This window comes from Equus asinus, chromosome 8, assembly GCF_041296235.1.
Source record: "Equus asinus isolate D_3611 breed Donkey chromosome 8, EquAss-T2T_v2, whole genome shotgun sequence".
Classification (NCBI taxonomy): domain Eukaryota; kingdom Metazoa; phylum Chordata; class Mammalia; order Perissodactyla; family Equidae; genus Equus; species Equus asinus.
Window position 1 is genome coordinate 33,081,145 of NC_091797.1, and position 19,320 is coordinate 33,100,464.

The 19,320-nt window shown below is 53.1% G+C and overlaps 3 protein-coding genes across 30 annotated transcripts; 2 read left to right on the forward strand and 1 right to left on the reverse strand.

Annotated features, from left to right (window-relative positions):
* The first annotated feature begins 675 nt into the window (after nt 1-675).
* C8H6orf47 (chromosome 8 C6orf47 homolog) lies at nt 676-3,204 on the forward strand. The gene has a single exon (XM_014831622.3). It carries the CDS (start codon nt 1,542-1,544, stop codon nt 2,427-2,429), a length of 888 nt encoding a protein of 295 aa, XP_014687108.1. The 5' UTR covers nt 676-1,541; the 3' UTR covers nt 2,430-3,204.
* A 108-nt stretch (nt 3,205-3,312) lies between these two features.
* Nucleotides 3,313-8,100, reverse strand: APOM (apolipoprotein M). Of its 2 annotated transcripts, none has more exons than XM_044776287.2 (6): nt 7,965-8,100; nt 4,712-4,866; nt 4,350-4,423; nt 4,157-4,255; nt 3,891-3,989; nt 3,313-3,469 (listed from the first exon to the last, which is right to left on the reverse strand). In XM_044776287.2, exons 2-6 carry the CDS (start codon nt 4,762-4,764, stop codon nt 3,444-3,446), a joined length of 351 nt encoding a protein of 116 aa, XP_044632222.1. In that variant the 5' UTR covers nt 4,765-4,866; nt 7,965-8,100; the 3' UTR covers nt 3,313-3,443. The 2 variants fall into 2 exon arrangements, with proteins under 2 accessions (XP_044632222.1, XP_014687104.1); XM_014831618.3 differs by lacking the exon at nt 7,965-8,100 and adding an exon at nt 5,261-5,494.
* On the forward strand, nt 7,150-19,138 carry BAG6 (BAG cochaperone 6). Of its 27 annotated transcripts, XM_044776246.2 has the most exons (27): nt 7,150-7,235; nt 7,356-7,500; nt 8,735-8,855; nt 9,983-10,100; nt 10,216-10,412; nt 10,650-10,703; nt 10,865-10,939; nt 11,781-12,019; nt 12,516-12,645; nt 13,108-13,305; nt 13,515-13,767; nt 14,117-14,194; nt 14,306-14,413; nt 14,536-14,648; nt 14,753-14,840; nt 15,046-15,329; nt 15,745-16,024; nt 16,195-16,364; nt 16,551-16,604; nt 16,735-16,837; nt 16,925-17,049; nt 17,222-17,368; nt 17,469-17,528; nt 17,639-17,782; nt 17,869-17,976; nt 18,507-18,653; nt 18,952-19,138. In XM_044776246.2, exons 2-27 carry the CDS (start codon nt 7,391-7,393, stop codon nt 19,045-19,047), a joined length of 3,600 nt encoding a protein of 1,199 aa, XP_044632181.2. In that variant the 5' UTR covers nt 7,150-7,235; nt 7,356-7,390; the 3' UTR covers nt 19,048-19,138. The 27 variants fall into 27 exon arrangements, with proteins under 27 accessions (XP_044632181.2, XP_070371335.1, XP_044632169.2 ...); XM_044776234.2 differs by lacking the exons at nt 7,150-7,235; nt 7,356-7,500 and adding an exon at nt 7,959-8,092; XM_044776248.2 differs by lacking the exons at nt 7,150-7,235; nt 7,356-7,500 and adding an exon at nt 7,976-8,115.
* The last annotated feature ends 182 nt before the right edge of the window (nt 19,139-19,320 follow it).

Genomic DNA, 19,320 nt, shown 5'->3' on the forward strand with positions numbered 1-19,320 from the left:
ACGGTGATAGGGGAAGTCAGGGAAAGCTCACAGAGGCGATGACAGCGGGTAGAGTCTTGCAGAAGAGGACAATGTGGTGGGAGGGCCTAAGATTATACAGGCTGTATGCTGTTAGCTGAGCTGGGACCAGAACTCTGGCCTCCCAAATCTAAACGTTAAGCCAAGGTTCTTCATTTCACTACCTGAAAATTGCTAAGGGCAGGAAGCACATCCTATTCATCTACACTTGTCTTTCCCACACTCCTCTCTTCCTCCCTTGTGCTGTTTATACCAGGTGCCAGGCATGTGAAGAGCTCATTGTTGTCAAATCCAGGAAGTAAAATCTGTGTATGGAGGGGCAGGGAAGGGCTACTCAAGTCCCAAGACTTCTCTCACAGCTTTCTTTTCTGGAGAAGCCTTTCATGAAGTCATGGACAAGAGGAGGAATGGTGGGGGGGTGCAAGGAAGAACTGAAGGGCAGGGAGCTAAATGAGGGGCAGAGGAGTTTAGGGGAGAACAGACGGCCCAGGGGCCTCTAGGCGAAAATGGACGGGGGTGGGGTTTATAGTGGGCTCTGGCCCTCGCTGATCTCGGCTCCGCGCCCCCGAGTACGGTGCGCACCAACGGCGCGTACTGGCGGCGCGGGGGCGCGGGGGGCGGTCGATCCGCAGGGTCCGCCCCGCGAGCTGCGGGCTCCGCCCCTGCCTGTCCCTCTAGTCCCGGTGCAGCTGCTTCCGGGCTCTGCGGCTCCGGGCGGCTCCGTGAGGCCGCGGCCCCGATGCTGGGCCCGGGAGGGGCCAAAGCGCACAGCGCCCGGGCGCCTGGGTCCCCAGGCAGGTCCGCGTTTTGCCTCGCGACCGGGATCTCCGAGGACATCTCCGGCCTGACCTTCCAGAGGACGCATTTCAGCTGCGTGCTCGCGAGCCGGTCGGGCCGCTTTGTAGGATTCGTAGCCCTCTAAATCAAGAGGCGAACGCTGCTGGCTGGAATTTGGTGGACACCTCTCCCCAACTCCTCAACCGGAGACTTCCTATTCCTGAGCTCCCTTAGGGCAGCAGTTCAGGACTCCCCAGATCGGGAGCACTTAGGACCCGGGGCCACCTTCCTTCCTTCTTGGATGGAGTACTGCCTCCCCAGTTTCTGGGGCACCTTGGGGCTTGGCCTTGGTGAGTGAAACTTGGGGTGCTGCCTGCTGGGAAGGAAACCCGAAAACACAGTGAGAACAATGTGGGAGTGATCCAAACCTTGTCAGATCCTGAGACTTTTGGAATCCTGTGTGGGTTGTAGTGGTGGTGGTGGTGGTGAATGAATTTGGATGTGCCTCTTTTCTTTACCTCAAAACTGAAAAGGAAACGAGCTGCCTGCCACACTTGAAGCTGTGTGACCATCCAGGGAAGTGGGGAACCACTTCTGAATTCAGAGTAGGACTCATCAAGCAGATACTTGTTCTTCTGAGCCTGAAAAGACTGGCTTCTGAGGAGTCCTTCAGCCCCCAAACCTGAGAGTCTAAGCAGTGCCAGGAAGCAGCCCCAGAATTTGGGGGCTCATTACACACCCCAACCATGTTCCTGCGACGGCTCAGTGGGTGGCTACCTCGCCCCTGGGGCCGCCGGAAACCAACAAGGCCTGATGTGCCTGCCCCAGAACTCAGACAGGTGGACAGCTCCTCTGAGAATTCAGGGAGCGACTGGGACAGTGCCCCAGAAACCATGGGAGATGGAGGGCCTCCCAAGACCAAGGACCCAGGGGCGCAGAGGAGCTCTGGGGCTGCTGCAGAACCAAGCAAGGAGTCCCAAGTTGAGCAACTGGGGAGCAAAAGAACAGATTCCTTCAAGTGGGACAAGACTGTCTCTAGCACTCGAGAGTCTGGGAGACTGGAGTCTGGAGGGGCCATTCCCAAACTGGGATGGGATCCTGTGGATTCAGGTGGCACCAGACCTGGAGTGTCCCCTGAAGAGCGACTGAGCACCTCTGGGCCTGAAGCCACGGTGGAGAAGCCTGGCCGGCGTCAGAAGCTGCTAGGCTGGCTGCGAGAACCAGGTGGAGGAACAGGGGCTCCCTCGAAGTTCCTGGGGGGCCCAGAGGAGTGTCTGCAGATCTCTACCAACCTGACCCTGCACCTGCTGGAGCTGCTGGCCTCAGCCCTGCTGGGGCTGTGCTCACGGCCACTGCGGGCAGCCTTGGACGCATTGGGCTTGCGTGGACCGTTGGGCCTCTGGCTGCATGGGCTACTGTCCTTCTTGGCTGCCCTGCATGGGCTCCACGCCGTGCTGAGCCTACTTACTGCTCACCCCCTGCACTTTGCCTGCCTCTTTGGTCTCCTACAGGCCCTGGTGCTAGCTGTCAGCCTCCGGGAGCCCAGTGGGGATGAGGAGGCCACTGACATGGAGGATGAGAAGTTGGGGAAGGAGGGTGAGGAGCAGAGGGGAGACCCAGGAAAGGGGCTGTGACCTCGGGGTGGGCTGTGACCCAGGGCCTCATCCTCAGTAGGGTGGGAGCGAGGGTGAAGACAGAGTGGCCTTTAGGAGGAGAGTGGGGGGCATGACCCAAATTGTAAGCACAGGGACCTCAGGGATGGGGAAGAAACCACAGAGTATGAGGGCACAGGGCATCTCTTCACACACAGGAGAGAATAGAGTTTAGGGTGTCTGTGTTTATGGACAGTGGGGGCATCGCCCTTGAATTCACCAGCTATTGTTACTTTTTGCTTTTACATTTTTCTCACCTCCAGTTTTTTTTTTCCACCTTCACTTTTTAAAAGCCAAAAAAAAAAAAAAAAAAGGTATGGTGGTGGAAAATAAAAACTAAAGAGTCCTTCCTCCCTTTCAGAACTCCCCAGGGGTGGAGGAGACCAGAGGCAGGACAGACAGACCTCTGGCTGGGGTAAGAGGGTGGCTGAGAGATCCAAGGGATACCTTGGATCCTGGGATCTGAGCCATCTGGAGAAGAGTGGGGCTGCTAGGCGGGTGGATTAGGGGGTCTGGATGGGGACCCACAGGTGACGGAACCTGCAGGGAGGATCTGGGGTGTTCCTGGGGAGCCAGAGAAAGTGGGGATGGTGCAGGCAGTATTGGCAGGAAGGCCAGTTCAGAAGGGCTGGCAGCCCAGACCAGCAGTGTGGGGAAGCACTGGAGCTTGCAGTCCCCACTCGGGGGTTAGGGGTTTGCTCACTCAGCAATAAATAACTGTGTCACACCAAATCCTAAATATACCACTACAAAGCAAGAGTTACCACCACTCAGTGTCCTTCCTGACGCCGTCCAGCGGGGGGTTTAGGTGGTAAAAGGTCCAGGGTGAGTATTGAAATGGGAGTAGTGGGATTGATGTCTGGAGACAAACTCCAAAATGAGATAAGGGTTGAAAAATCATTTTTATTATACTTGAAAGGGAGTTGGAAGTCTCCAGCTTCTCCTTCTTCCACCACAGTCTCAACTCCCACCAAATCCATCAGATGAAGCCATAGGTCAGTTATTGGAGAGCTCGCAGGCCTCTGGTGGGAAGGAGGAGAAAAGAAAAGGACGGAAAAGAAGGAAATCCAGGGGGAGAAGCAAGGTTGGTGGTAATGGGGTAGGGTGAATGTGTTCCCTCATTCCCCTGTATCAAGAAGGGGTCTCTGAGGCCTTTTTCCCTCCGTGCCTAACCCTCTGCCTTTTATCCACTGCAAACTCAGAAAGCTCTCTTTTGAGTAGCCCAGAGCCCCTCCTGGCTCCCTCAGGTGACATCACAGTTCTTGGCCACATCCCTCTGGTGCCATTACAGCCTATGACACAAATGGAGGTGTCAACACAGCCATTCTGATGATATCAGCCTTTGGCCATGCCCTCCGGTGACATCACTTGAGTCCCTTTCATCCAGCACCCTCAGAAGACTTGGTGAGTCCTAGTCCTCTTCTGTGGGACTTTACCCCTCACCTTGATTCCTGGGAGTCAGTAAGAAGGCCTTGGAGTCCAGGCAGGAGGTCAGGGACTGGAATTCCTCCACACACTTCTCAGGAGGGTGTGGCGAGCGATCTGGAAGAGCAGAGCAGGGCCAGGGCCATCGAAGCCCCTGCTTCTCAGCACCACCCCTGGTGAGGACCTCATGGAAGCACCCACCCCTTCCTGGGATGATGTCACAGGGCCCAATTGAGGGGCTCTCCTGTCCTGTGTTCCCCTTCCTGCCTAGCATCCCCACTCACTGTAGAGGAGGAAGCGCTGGTAACCCTGGCCCGTCTCTTTCAGCATGATTCCACCTGGGCACGAGCTGGAGAAGAGCTTGGTCTTCATGTCCGGCCGGCCTGTCAGAGTGGGTGGGGAGAAGTGTGAGGACAGAGATGTGAAACCAAGCAAGCCAAGAGGACTTGGGATGAGTGAGGACTGAAGAGAACCAACCTTCGGTTCTGAGATCTGTGCTCCCCTCAGTCAGGTGGTAAATCCATTTCCGGGGCACACACAACCCATTTTTCCTGCAGAGGTGGTAGTGGCAAGGAGGAAAGACTGAGTGACACCCCATCCACACAGTACCAGCCTCTATTTATTCCATCTTATTCCTTCTTGGAGCCTGGGTCCCTCTGGGTTTCAAGCTACCAAGGGATGGTTAGGCCCATTTCTCTCCAGAGGGAAAGTAATACAGCTGTTGAACTCAGTGGGCCAAGAATTGTGGATATGCCGAAGAACTCAGCTCTTTGTGGTTAGGTGCTCACACTTTGGGCAGAGACCACACCTACTGGTGTCTCTGCCTCCTCACCACTCACGTGCGGATGGTAGCACGCAGCCGGAGCTGCAGCGGGACAGAGTCTGCAGCCATGTTGAAGACAATGTTGTCCACAGGGTCAAAAGTCGCCAAGTCCTCCTTGGTGGGAGCTGCCCCTGCGATAAAGTACCACCGGCCCAGGTGGGGCTCTGGGAACTGGAGAGAGAATGAGGGGAGCAGAAGAGGATGGGTTCCACTACAGGATCCATCCAATCTCTTCATCGCTCAGGATGGCAAGACTTAAGAGTGGAGGTGTTGGCTGCCTTTTTCCAACTGGGGGTTTGATCCATGATAGGGAGTCATTAAATGACTTTTCCTCTTTGCCCCTCCTCGATCAACCTGAGTAACCACCCCACCCCAAAATTCTACCATGTCTCCACATTGATGGCCATGGTACTAATATTTTTTTCACTTGTTCTTTCTTTCATCATCACAACACTCACACCCTCCTCCTCCCTTCCTTTCCCAGTGTGGCTTCTGGTCATCCTAAGCCACCTACTCAAGTCCCTCAGAACCCCTACTATAAGTTTCTCCCATTCTCAGTCCATACCTCTTTCCCATCCACTCCCTGAGTTGTCAGTTGACTGTACTCAGGGCACTGGTAGAAGGAGTTAAGGAGAATGGCATAGAGGTAGAGTAGAGCTGCCCAAATTTGGTGGAACATCTTCAGGCAGGAGGGAGCTGGTGCTCTGCGTGGAGTGGTGCCTTAACTGCTCTCTCCCTCGCTGGCTGCTCAGTCCACTCTGCTTCCAGCCCCCTTGCCTCGACCCTTGACCCTTTCTACCTGCTAATGAGTAACTTCAACCTTGTTTTCCAACCCAAGCCTGGATTACTTAGCGTTTGGGCCTTCCTCCCCCTCCTCTAGATGCAACCACTCCACAATACACCCTAGCATGTCCAGGGTCTCCCAGGAATTCTAAGGAGAACTGAGCCCTCTAGGTAGAAGCCTGCGGTCTTTCAACCCATATCTAAGCTGGGTATCTGCTGTGTTGTGCAGCACTGAAGAGTGGTGGATTGATTCATTCATTCACTTAGCAAACTGTTTTGAGTCCCAGCCATTTGCCAGGAACTGGCTAAGCCCTGAGGACATAAAAATGAGTAAGACACAGTTCCTGGCCTTGAAGAAGTCAGTGTAAGGAAAACTAGCTGTGTAAACAAATCATTGCAATACAACCTGATAAGTGCTTTAGAACAGATATGAACCAGGTGCTGGGGCATGGTGGATGGGAAGCTTTCTCTCTGAAGTTTATAACTGAGGAAACAATATGTACACCCTCCAGAAAAGTTTGCTGACACATAAGTGAATTCATTCACTTGAGATTTTTTTTTATTCTTCTTCCCAAAGCCCCCCAGTACATAGTTGTATATTCTAGTTGTATGTCCTTCTAGTTCTGCTATGTGGGACGCCACCTCAGCATGGCTTGATGAGCAGTGCTAGGTCCATGCCCAAGATCCGAACCTGCAAAACCCTTGGCCGCCGAAGTGGAACACGTGAACTTAACCACTCACAGGGCTGGCCCCTTCATGAAATATTTATTGCTGTAAGAGGCTACATAATGTAGTGTGGTTAAAGAGGATAGACATTGGTGTCAGGCGTAGTGGGTCCAAACCCTAACTCTACCACTTATTAGATCTTGGACAATTTTATTAATCCCTATGCCTGTTTTTTCATCTGTGAATTGAGCAAATCATCAATTTCATAGGATTAAAAGAGAAAATGCACATAAAGCCCTTAGCAAAGGCCTGTACATGGTAAGTCCAAAGTAAGTATTCGCTATAATTAATAGTAATGTTTGTAAAGCAATTATTAGTTTCTGGTGAGTAATGTTTTCAAATAATAGGAGATAAGGACAGAATTGTCAAGGGGCAGTCATTGGATAGTGCCAAATTGGCGGAGCAGTTAATGCAATAAAAGGTGGTGCTTCCTTAATAGATTATTTATAACCAAAAAGAGATTTATCCCGAGAGGTGAAGATTGCTATGGGCTTGCGATTTAGTTAAAAGAACAAAATTTGGAAGATGGGTATATGAGGGTTCTTGATACTATTTTGGGGCAATGTTTAACATTTTTTGATAAAAAACTAAAATGTAACAATTTATTGGGGCAGTAAAGTAGAAGTGCTTGATGCAGAGTCTGGCAGGCGTGGATCTGTCGGTTCTGCCACTTTGGTTCGCCTAGGTGTACTCACCTATAAAACGGACGTAGTAACTATCGCAGATGTTTAAACGCTTTTAAATATGACTACGTAAATCCCTTAGCAAATTGGCTGGCACAAACGCAGTGCTCACTAAACAGATGCTTATTAGAACTCTTAACTGGGACCCAGGTATAAACTATAGAAAGGCTGGGCACGGGAGGCAGGCACCGCGGCAGCGACCGGGCTGACTGGAGGAGTGGCAGCGCCTGCGGTCCAGGACCTTGCCCGACGGCGTGGGTGGGAGGAGGTTGCAGAGCGGCGGTAACTACCCTGCCCTCGCGACCCCCGCCTGCGGAAGCCCCTTAGCAGCCCCTTCAATTCCCCAAGGTCAGTCTTGTGTTTCAGTCCAGTCTGACTCCATTCGCTCCGAATTCCCAACCTCGGAGGCGCCCTTTTTTTGACAATAGTCCTGAAAAGTGGTAAATCCTTAGCTTCTCCCAAATACAGTGTTTCCCCTCAGCCCCGCACCCCTGGTGAACAACATGGCGCCCACACTCCGCAGAACGCCCACCGGGCAGGACCGAGGTGAGGCCCAACGACGCGATCGCACGCAAGACACCTCGCGAACCACCTCCAACCGCCTACGAAAAAGGTGACTTCCGGAGGCGCCGAAGGGTTGGCGTAGCGAGGGCTACAGGGACAGGAAGACAGAATCTTAGGTGACCAGGACAGTGCCGCCCCAAATTCTCTGCCGGCCCAGACTTTAACCTAGACTAACGACATACAATCCCCAGTATCCAAACTGCAAGAGCCATAGAACTGTCCAGAGCCTCGCGAGGCAGTCGTAGAGTCCCATTTGGTAATTTTTTTCAGGCATTTATAGTGGCCACCTTAACCTCCTATTGCTCAAGCGCGCGCACAGGAGAAATGAACAGCGCAAGCAGGGGTGGGGAGGTGCCAAAGTGTGTACGCATGCGCAGTACGACGGACGCAGGCGCAATAGGTCCCGCGGGCGACGGCGGCGGCGGCGGCGGCGGCGGCGGCGGCGGCTCCTTGGGGTGCTCGGCTTCTTCCCATCTAGGCCGGCCCCGGTCCGTCTCGCCCCCAGAAACTTACTGTTTGGGGCCGCGGACCTTTTCGTCTTGCCCCACAAAAGTAAAGCTTGGAGACCTAGGGGGAGCCGGAAGTACCGCCTCGCGATCCCCAAATACTATCGGGGAAACGGAAGTGGCCGTCGGTGGCAGGTTGGGGGAGACCGGAAGTGACGGTACCGTGGGGAAGTCGGGGGCGGAGCCGAGGAGTGGTGGGGTGTGTGTGTGTGTGTGTGTCTTTGGTGCGTGTTGGTTGCGCCGCTCCCCTGGAGCAGCGAGGAGAGGCGTTAGAGGGGGGCAGTCAGCTAGCCGTTCTGGCCCCCCGTGAGTGTCGTTCATCTCCGGTCTGTCGTGACTTAGTCGGATTCGATGGGCGTGGCGTAGCGCGCGTGCGCTAAACCACTTTCTCCGCAGTCTGGCGCGACCCCCTGACTCGCGTTGTTTCAGGGTTTGCCGATCTCGGGGGCCCTTGTCTTGTCGAGACCGGTTATGACTCTGGTCTCGTGCTTTTTTCCCTGCTTCCGAGCCCGACAGGCCCTCCCTTATTGTGATTGGCATTGTTGAGCCCCTCCCACCTCCCCGTCCTCCAGCTCTCTGTCCCGTAGATCTCCTGCCCTTTGTGTTTCTCTCCCTTTGCCCCGGAATCAGAAGGGGGATGGGGGCGGGTGTGAGTGTGTGTGCTTGTGTGGGAGAAGCTCTTTAGATATTGGGGCGGAGACTAAGGCTGGGAGGCTTCCGGATATATAAAATCTGTTCTGGGCGACAGCAGGCCTCCCTCCCTCCATTCTTCCTTAGAGAACTGTCGGCCATGGAGCCCAATGATAGTACCAGTACCACTATGGAAGAGCCTGACAGCCTGGAGGTGCTGGTGAAGACTCTGGACTCTCAGACTCGGACCTTTATTGTGGGGGCCCAGGTGAGACCCTAGTACTTCTGGAAGACACCTATTAGTTCTTCCTCATATAGGCTTGAAAGAAGAGCCTGATCTTCTGGTCCTCAGATTTTCTTTCATTAATTCCTTTGTTAGTATTCTAGGCAGACAATTTTTTGATGTTTCTTGTTGAGTGAGAAGGTGTGGTTTCTGTTGAGTGAGGCAGATTTTCTTCTGCCTTCCTCCACCTCGATAGAACTCAATTCACAGGGAAATATGGAGGAAGGAGGAATCTGTATGCTATCATCGTGGGTGGACACCAGACCAGAGGAGCAGATATGGCTTCTGCCTTTGGGAAGGGAAACAGGACACACAGACTCAAACGCAAGTGTGTCTTAAAAATTGGTCAGGTTTGTCCTGTGTTTTTAAAGACTAGAAATCAGAGCTCCTGATGCAGGTAGAGCCCTAGTAGACAGTTGAGTGGAATTACTAACATTTCTGGCATAATTTGAATCTTTGGAGTTTCACACCATAGGGACAGCCATTTATGCCATTACTTCTATAATACTTGGAGGCAAAATTGTGAGGAGTTGGTCCATGATTTTTAAAACATGGTATTACATGAATTTAAGAAATCATGTATACTTTGGTGCGTAGATTTATGTAAATAGCCTGCTACTTCCCAAGAGTCAGTTATCTAGTTAGGAAAAATTTTTCTGTTTTCTACTCCCTTCTTTCTTCTTGGTAGAGTCTTCCTTCCTTAACTTAATTCTTTACCCCATTTTCCTTGTTGTTACTTTTATCTTTGAGATAACAGAATTGTATCGTTTTGCGTTGGGGGGGGGGTCAGTGGTATTTTTAGACACATATTCCCTTGGGAGCCAGGCAGAGTAAAAGAGAAGGGAATATCAGTTGGCTTTGCTGTTTTTCAGCCATATAATTTTCTCCTAGGCCTGTAACCTGAACTTTGTTAAGTTTATTGTCTGTATTTTGACTGGTGTTATCTTAGTTCGGGGCTTTGCACAATAATTACCTCACAATCAAGTCAAATGGGTAGTGATTTTATTATGGGATGGTTTTTACCCCTTACCCCAACAAGTCAGTTGTCCCTCTTCTGTCCTTCCTCTTTCTTCCATTCCCTGATACCTATTCGTGTCTTTTCTTTGATACAGATGAATGTAAAGGAGTTTAAGGAGCACATTGCTGCCTCTGTCAGCATCCCTTCTGAGAAACAACGGCTCATCTACCAGGGACGAGTTCTACAGGATGATAAGAAGCTCCAGGAATACAGTAAGTGGATGGGGGAGGCAGTTCAGAGGTTGGAGCAGCTGTCCAGAGGGATGAGCTCAGGCTGTGGGTTTACCTGATCATATAATGTTTTGATGTGTATCTTTTTTTTCTGCAGATGTTGGGGGAAAGGTTATCCACCTTGTGGAACGGGCTCCTCCTCAGACTCAGCTCCCTTCTGGGGCATCTTCTGGGACAGGGTCTGCCTCAGCCACCCATGGTGGGGGACCCCCCCCTGGTACTCGGGGGCCTGGGGCCTCTGTTCATGACCGGAATGCCAACAGCTATGTCATGGTTGGAACCTTCAATCTTCCTGTAAGCTTGCATTCCACATGGGAGAGTTTTTGTGGGGAAGGGTAGTTTTGATTGTGGTAGCAGAGAGCTCATAAAACAGGTTTTCCAGTCTTTAGATTGGGTTTTGAGGCCCCTATGGTCTGATAATGGCCTCAGTGTTTGAGGAGAAAAGGGGTGGGGCTCCAGAGAATGAGTTGGAAGTGTGGGGGCCTTAGTATTTGGCTTCTCCCAGAGCAACTTCCCTTACCCTTTCCCCAGAGTGACGGCTCTGCTGTGGATGTTCACATCAACATGGAACAGGCCCCGATTCAGGTATCACGGGGCCTGGGAGGGTCAGGGAAGGGGATCTGGGAGAAGGAGGCCGTGAGGTGGGGGTGGACCTGGCTGAGGAGATGGCTGGGACCTGGTTTAGTAGACGGTGGAGCTCATGGTTTTATTTCACACCTGCCGTGATCTTCTCTCTCATATTGTAGAGTGAGCCCCGAGTACGGCTGGTGATGGCTCAGCATATGATCAGGGACATACAAACCTTACTCTCCCGGATGGAGGTAAGTGTGCAAGACTGGCTAGAGTCCCTCTGTCTCCGCATCCTCCCTACCCCTTTTCTCTCAGCCTAGGGGCGAAAGCATGACTGGTTACATCCACTGGATTCCTCCTTCCTAATCTGGTCTCTTCTCCACATTCTTCATTCTTTGGGGCAGAAAAAGTATCTTTGTGAGCTTATCTTGTCCTTGCCAATCCTCTTGGTGCCTGGTATCTGGAAAGTTTGTTTCAGACTTGTCAGATAACTTTCATGTCAGCTCTTTTCAATTAAAGAGAGATTCCACGCTTTTTAATTTCTTTTTTTTTTTTAAGATTTTATTTTTCCTTCTTCTCCCCAAGGTCCCCCAGTATATAGTTGTATATTTTAGTTGTGGATCCTTCTAGTTGTGGCATGTGGGATGCCACCTCAGCATGGCTTGATGAGCGCTGCCATGTCCGCACCCGGGATCCGAACCCGTGAAACCCTGGGCTGCCGAAGCAGAGCGTGTGAACTTAACCACTCGGCCATGGGGCCGGCCCTGCTTTTTAATTTCTTAATTATCACTTTTGATACTGGGATCTCCTAACTTCATTAGTTTGAGTTGCAGGGTCTACTATGGCCTTCTCTTCTTGTGGAGGTTAGAAAACCACAGTCCTTACTTTCTGTTAGTAATTCACTTAAAAGCATTACAGATATTTATTAAGCAGCTAATTTGTGTAAATCTTATACTGGTTGCTAGGGAGTCAAAGATACAGATGCAAACCTTTGCCTTCAGGGAGCCTAGTTTGAGCACTTTCTCTGCTCAGTCTCCTTTGACCTGAGTAATCCTCTGCAGCGATCTCATCCTGACTCTCCCCCACCTTCAGTGTCGAGGGGGATCCCAAGCACAGCACAGTCAGCCGCCCCCGCAGACACCAACTGTGGCCCCGGAGCCAGTAGCTTTGAGCTCTCAAACATCAGAACCGGTTGAAAGCGAAGCACCTCCTCGGGAGCCCATGGAGGCAGAAGAAGTGGAGGAGCGTGCCCCAGCCCAGAGCCCGGAGCTCACCCCTTCTGGCCCAGCCCCAGCGGGCCCAACGCCGGCCCCAGAGACAAATGCACCCAAGTGAGAGATGGAGGGAATCTTTGGGTAGGGGGATTGGGGATCCTAAGGAAGTATGAGGACTAGGAAAGGTATGATGGCAGAGGAAGGGTTGCTTGGAGGTCTTACTTGTAGGATTAGTGTGGAGGGGTAGGGAGGGGCTCTAGAGTGGGGAAGTCAGGGTAGGACTGGCAGCTGAGCCAGAAGCACCACTCTTGGGCAAGGAAATCCAAATGGTGCTTCCTGAGCCTGATCAAGATTCTCTCCCCTGAGTTCACACAGGCCCCATCTCTTTTTAGAGTGGGTACAGGATTGTGGTGGGGAGGGTGGAAGCGTTTTATTTTTCTGTCCCCATCTTCTCATGGGTAGGGGTAAAGAACAGAAGCTCTGCTAGTCCAGGAAGGGATTGGCCAGGGGTCTGAGAGGCCAGGGAGAGACAGGACAGATGCGGTCCCTGTCAACTGTGAGGTTGGGAATCTAAGGAAAGCCTAGGCTCACTGCCTCTTGGGGTTGCCCACAGCCATCCCTCCCCTGCGGAGTATGTTGAGGTGCTCCAGGAACTACAGCGGCTTGAGAGCCGCCTCCAGCCCTTCCTGCAGCGCTACTATGAAGTTCTGGGTGCTGCTGCCACCACGGACTACAACAATAATGTGAGCCCCGCCCCCCACCCCAGCACTCCCCAAATGGAAAAGGCTGAAATATAGATAACCCTTTCCTCCAAAAAAAGACATTGTCTGCAAGAAAATGATTTTTTCCAGACTTGTAAGTAAGTGATCTTTTTCTCCCTTATTGGGAAGGTGATAATCTTTGTGATATCTACTGTCCTTGCATGCCTTGATTCCCTAAGTGAGTTATTTAGGCAGTTTATAAAGTAAGCGAAATTAGTATTTATGACTTACTAATAATAATCATTGTGGGATCTGTTTTAATGGGAAACTGTTTACATATAAAATAGAATTTATTAGTAGAGATTTGTTCTACACAGAAGCTTATAAGGATGTACCTAAAGGTTAAGGGGGTGTGCTGTTTTCAGAAGATGTTAGTGCTTTTGTTGGTGAGGTGGATTCTAGCCTAATATTTTCTGCTTTTCTGTGTTTGGCCTGGGGGTACAGCAAGAAGGCCGTGAAGAGGACCAGCGCCTGATCAACCTGGTCGGGGAGAGCCTGCGGCTGCTGGGCAACACCTTTGTGGCACTGTCTGACCTGCGCTGCAATCTGGCCTGTGCGCCCCCGCGACACCTGCATGTGGTCCGGCCTATGTCTCATTACACCACCCCCATGGTGCTCCAGCAGGCAGCCATCCCCATCCAGGTGGGTTGGGGGAGCCTGGCCTGATGGGGAGTGGAGGGCTATGGGTGGAAGGACCCAGGGTAAGCTCTCAGGCTTGAAGGCGGTTAGAAGGGGAGGAGACTTGGGAAACGCTGTGACGAAGGATGGGGGCGACTTTCAAAGTATATCTTGGTGTGCTCTGGGTTAGGCTCTTGTGTTTTTCTCATTTGTGCCCTATCTGTGTCCTTCAGATCAATGTGGGGACCACTGTGACCATGACGGGGAATGGGACTCGGCCCCCCCCGGCTCCCAATGCAGAGGCACCTCCCCCTGGTCCTGGGCAGGCCTCATCCCTGGCTCCCTCTTCGACCACTGTCGAGTCTTCAACTGAGGGGGCTCCCCCCCCAGGACCAGCTCCCCCACCGACCACCAGCCACCCGAGGGTCATCCGGATTTCCCACCAGAGCGTGGAACCCGTGGTCATGATGCACATGAACATTCAAGGTGAGTTAGAATCAGTCGCTGGCAGAGAAGAGCTGCATGATGAGGGAGGTCAGCTGGGTGCTGAGATGTGAGGGAATGAGGGTGGGGAAGGGGGAGGCCAGGGCTCACGGTGGTGGCAGAGGGACCAAAGCAGAAGTGTTAGTTGGCATGTGTGAAGGGCAGGAGGGATTGCTTGTCCTTGGAGATTTGTTTGTGTGGTGAAGGGAGCATCTCCTCCGTGACTAGGTGGAGGGAAAGGCAGGCTTTCCGGTCGGGAAGTGGGGGCCTAAAGGACGCCGATCTCAGGAGGATACAGTTGGGCCTTGGCCCCGCCTGTCTCAGGGCCACTCTCTCTGTTTTCCCTGCCCAGATTCTGGCACACAGCCTGGTGGAGTTCCGAGTGCTCCCACTGGCCCCCTAGGACCCCCTGGTCATGGCCAGACCCTGGGTAAGAGTGAGGGCGTCAGAGCAGGCTAAGCTCTGGGTAGAGAAGGGGTAGGGCCGAGTGGGTGGGTTGAAGGGGGTCCAGGTTCAAGGTTACATCAGACCCGCCCCCCAGGCTCCACCCTCATCCAGCTGCCCTCCCTGCCCCCTGAGTTCATGCACGCCGTCGCCCACCAGATCACTCATCAGGCCATGGTGGCAGCTGTTGCCTCCGCGGCCGCAGGTAATGACCTGGAAGGGGAGGCCTGGGAGGTGGGGCATGGTCCATGGTGGCGGGTGCTGTCCGCTGGCAGGCAAGGGCCCGGCCCTCAGCCCTCTTCGGTCTCTCCCCTCTGCCACCCACAGGACAGCAGGTCCCAGGCTTCCCGACAGCTCCAACCCGGGTGGTGATTGCCCGGCCCACCCCTCCACAGGCTAGGCCTTCCCATCCTGGGGGCCCCCCAGTCTCAGGGGCTCTGGTGAGTAAGGGTAGGGGAGTTTCTATGCGGAGAACCTGGTGGGGGGACTCCTCTGGTGGGGCATGGAAAGCGCAGGCCTGAAAGCTCCCCTTCTCTTCCCGCAGCAGGGCGCTGGGCTGGGTACCAATGCCTCCTTGGCCCAGATGGTGAGCGGCCTTGTGGGGCAGCTTCTTATGCAACCTGTCCTTGTGGGTGAGTCCTTGTTCTTCTCCACCTCAAACTTAAAAGATTTCCCTGGCTCTGAAGGCCAACGCTCCCTTCTGAGCCTCCTCACTGGCACTTTGTGGTTTCCTCTCTAGTTTCTTTGTTCTTGCTTTCCTGGTGGGCAGACTAGAACGGAGATGCTGTTTTATCTTGTCTTTCTTCAGATTTCAACTTCTTCTTTTGGTCCCTGCAGCTCAGGGGACCCCAGGAATGGCTCCACCTCCAGCTCCTGCCACTGCTTCAGCCAGTGCTGGCACCACCAACACAGCTACCACAGCAGGCCCGGCCCCGGGGGGGCCTGCCCAGCCTCCACCCCCTCAAACCTCCACTGCTGATCTTCAATTCTCTCAGCTCTTGGGGAACCTGCTGGGGCCTGCAGGGCCAGGGACTGGAGGGCCTGGCATGGCTTCTCCCACCATCACTGTGGCGATGCCTGGTGTCCCTGCCTTTCTCCAAGGCATGACTGACTTCTTGCAGGTGAGTGGTTGCCTTACTCTTCACTTCACCCTTCCTTTCCCTCAGCCCAGCCAGGTGCCTTGTTGCCATCATTCACCATTGGGCTACAGCCCCTAGTGACATGTCAGTGGGAAAGAACCCTGGGAATTCATTGAGTCTGGACCACCCATTTTGGAGATAAGGAAAATGAGGCGTAGAGAAAGCATGGTCGTTAGAGTCACTGCTTTCTAACCTAACCCATTCCGAGGGGGAGATGTAGTTGCTTGGCCTGACTGTGCTATTAACTACCCATGTGTACTCTGCTTTAAGGAGTAAAGACCAGAATAGAGCTCCCCATCTTCCAGACCCCTGTTGGTTTGTGCCCTTCTGATGCCATTTTATGTCCTTGTCCCCATTCTCACCTCATCTTTTGTTCTTTATTCCTTTTGTTTGTCAGGCCCCTCCACCTCCTCCACCACCCCCACCCCCACCCCCGGCCCCAGAGCAGCAGACCATGCCCCCACCAGGGTCCCCTTCTGGTGGCGCAGGGAGTCCTGGAGGCCGGGGTCCTGAGAGCCTGCCACCAGAGTTTTATACCTCGGTGGTGCAGGGTGTGCTAAGCTCCCTGCTGGGCTCCTTGGGGGCTCGGGCTGGCAGCAGTGAAAGTATCGCTGCTTTCATACAACGCCTCAGTGGATCCAGCAACATTTTTGAGCCTGGAGCTGATGGGGCCCTCGGTAAGCAAATGCAGGGGGTGCCTGGGCCTTCTTCAGGTAGGGACAGCCAGGGGCAGGTTAGATGGCTTTCGTTCAGGGGTGTTGCCAAGGTGGGTGAGGCTGATGGGTTGTTGGTGGTGAGTGGGCAGGCTGCGTATAAAAGCCACTGCTGACTTCTGCCCCTTCCCCAGGCTTCTTTGGGGCCCTGCTTTCTCTTCTGTGCCAGAACTTTTCCATGGTGGATGTGGTGATGCTTCTCCACGGGCATTTCCAGCCACTGCAGCGGCTCCAGCCCCAGCTGCGATCCTTCTTCCACCAGCACTACCTGGGTGGCCAGGAGCCCACACCTGGTAACATCAGGGTAAATGAACACCCTGTGTGCTCAGAGCTGTTCTCCTCCTCACTTTCCATTTCTTATTCCTAACTGTTTATCTGTCACCTAAAGCTGTGACTGCCCTAGCCCAAGCCTTGGACTTGTTGGGGGTGGAGGGGGAAGCGTCTTGAGGGCTGGGGCTTGAATCTAAACCTGTGCTGTTTACCCCCGTAGACGGCCACCCACACCTTGATCACGGGGTTAGAAGAATATGTGCGGGAGAGTTTTGTGAGTACCCTTCCCTGTCCTCTCCTCTCCTGGGTTTAGTCAGGATAGCTCCTGTTCCTACTGCCTCCTCCTGGACTCCCGGTCTCTCAGGGTTCCTGATTTTTCGTTCTTTGTGTGTCTTGTCTCTCAGTCTTTGGTGCAGGTTCAGCCAGGTGTGGACATCATCCGGACAAACCTGGAATTTCTCCAAGAGCAGTTTAATAGCATTGCTGCTCATGTGCTGCACTGCACAGGTCAGGGGCTGGCTGGGGTGAGTGGGGCATGTTGAATGTTCAGGGCTGCCAGGTACCTGCATTCCCTCCTTATGTCTTGCCCCACAGACAGTGGATTTGGGGCCCGTTTGCTGGAGTTGTGTAACCAGGGCCTGTTTGAATGTCTGGCCTTGAACCTGCACTGCTTGGGAGGACAGCAGATGGAGCTTGCGGCTGTCATCAATGGCCGAATTGTAAGCACCACCCAGCTGCAGATCCCCAGGCTTTTGTTTCCTCAGGTTTCCATTCTCTTTGGTATCCTGTAGTTTTCATTTTTCTTCTCCAAACTGCCATCCTTTTACCCTGTGATATCTTTCAAAAGCTGGTTGAAGATTTTGTGTTCCACGTGTGCTTTCTGCCCCTTAGCGTCGCATGTCTCGTGGGGTAAATCCGTCCTTGGTAAGCTGGCTCACCACAATGATGGGACTGAGGCTTCAGGTGGTACTGGAGCACATGCCGGTAGGCCCTGATGCCATCCTCAGATATGTTCGCAGGATTGGTGATCCCCCGCAGGTAAGGGACCTGATGGGCTATGGGGTCAGGGGACTTGAGGCAATTAGAGAGATCTGAGAGGGCCTTTTGTGGTGTTTCCCTTCTCTGTCCAATTTCACAGCCACTTTCTGAGGAGCCAATGGAAGTTCAGGGATCAGAGAGAACTTCCCCTGAGCCTCAGGTACCAGGGAGAGGTTGAGGGACTAGATAATGTGGAGTGGAAGGCTCGGGGCAGAAGTGCTGGAGGCTAAGAATTCTGAAGCCTGGATCTTCCTGCTGTCTGACTTGCAGCGAGAGAATGCTTCCCCAGCCCCTGGGACAACAGCAGAAGAGGCTATGTCCCGAGGTCCACCTCCTGCCCCTGAGGGGGGCTCCCGAGATGAACAGGATGGAGCTTCAGCTGAGACAGAACCTTGGGCAGCTGCAGTCCCCCCAGTAAGTATCGAGAGGTGATCTGATAAACCAAGGCAGCTGGAAGTTGTGGGAATTACTACTTTCTAATGATCTCCCCCCCACCCCAGGAATGGGTCCCTATTATCCAGCAGGACATTCAAAGCCAGCGGAAGGTGAAACCACAGCCCCCCCTGAGTGACGCCTACCTCAGTGGTATGCCTGCCAAGAGACGCAAGGTTGGTTTGCCTCTTCCCTGAGGATCCCTCTTTATCCAAATTCCCTTGTTGTGCTTAGAGTCAAACTCATTAAGCTGGAAGAATTCTTCCTAGTTTAGTCCCCTCATTTAATTGATGAGGAAGCCTTTCTGGGACTCAGACGTGCTCACGGTTGTTGCCCCTCACCTTTGTTGGTCTCTTTGCCAGCACTCCTGTCATCCCTCAGCTAGCTGCCTAATCCCATGTGACTGGGGCCCGTTTTCTTTAAGGTGGGTTTCCTCTTGTGGACTAACTAGCTCTAAATGCCAGATGGCTTGACCCATCCTGCTCCTCTTATTTTGAAGAGCAAGTCCAGCACATTCAAATGCTGTTTTTGGCCAGAGCCAAACAAAATTAGGAAGGCATTTCTGCTGTCAAAACCACACGTGGACTATTTCCCTTCTCTCTGGTAGCATGGAGACTCAGTGGTTGACTCATGGAAAGGGTGAGCTGTGTGGTGGCACTGGATCTGACGTTGATCCTCTTTTCCCTCCCAACCTCCTGTCCCCCAGACGATGCAGGGTGAGGGCCCCCAGCTGCTTCTCTCAGAGGCCGTGAGCCGGGCAGCTAAGGCAGCCGGAGCTCGGCCCCTGACAAGCCCCGAGAGCCTGAGCCGGGACCTGGAGGCACCAGAGGTTCAGGAGAGCTACAGGCAGCAGGTGCCCCCACCTTGGAGCAGAATAGGGATGGTCTAGTGGGAGGGCTTGGGTTAGGGTCCTTCGTTCTCTTCCCTGGACCCCTTCAGAGATGAACTGGTCAGTCTGGGGCTACCACTTGATGTTTTTAAAGTGCTTTGCCCTGGGAAGGCTCAGTGATGCCATGTTGGGCTGCTGACAGTGTGTGTGGCTGGTGGGGAAGTGTTAGCTCCTAAGGGATGGCCTTGCATGCTTGCTGGGACCCTAGGGGCTTGGTCAGTGCCTCTCCAACCTGCTTGCTCTCTGCTCTCTCACTCTCTAGCTCCGGGCTGATATACAAAAGCGACTGCAGGAAGACCCCAATTACAGCCCCCAGCGCTTCCCTAATGCCCACCGGGCCTTTGCTGACGATCCCTAGCTCTTTGCTCTGTGGCCCTCCCTTATCAGAGGACCGTTCCCCCCTCTTCCTTCACAGTATTTAAGAAATAAAAGTCAGATTTTCCTGGCTCTTTTGTCTCTAAATTATGTTCATTAAGCAGTCTGTCCCTTAATCTTCTGTGAACTCATTTTGTGAAATTACTAATCTCTAGGAACTCAGCTATAGCAGACAGCCTTTAACCTTTCCCTGTGAGATGTACACTGTCATGTTTTACTGTTCACGCAACACAACACTAAAATGTACAAGCCCGTT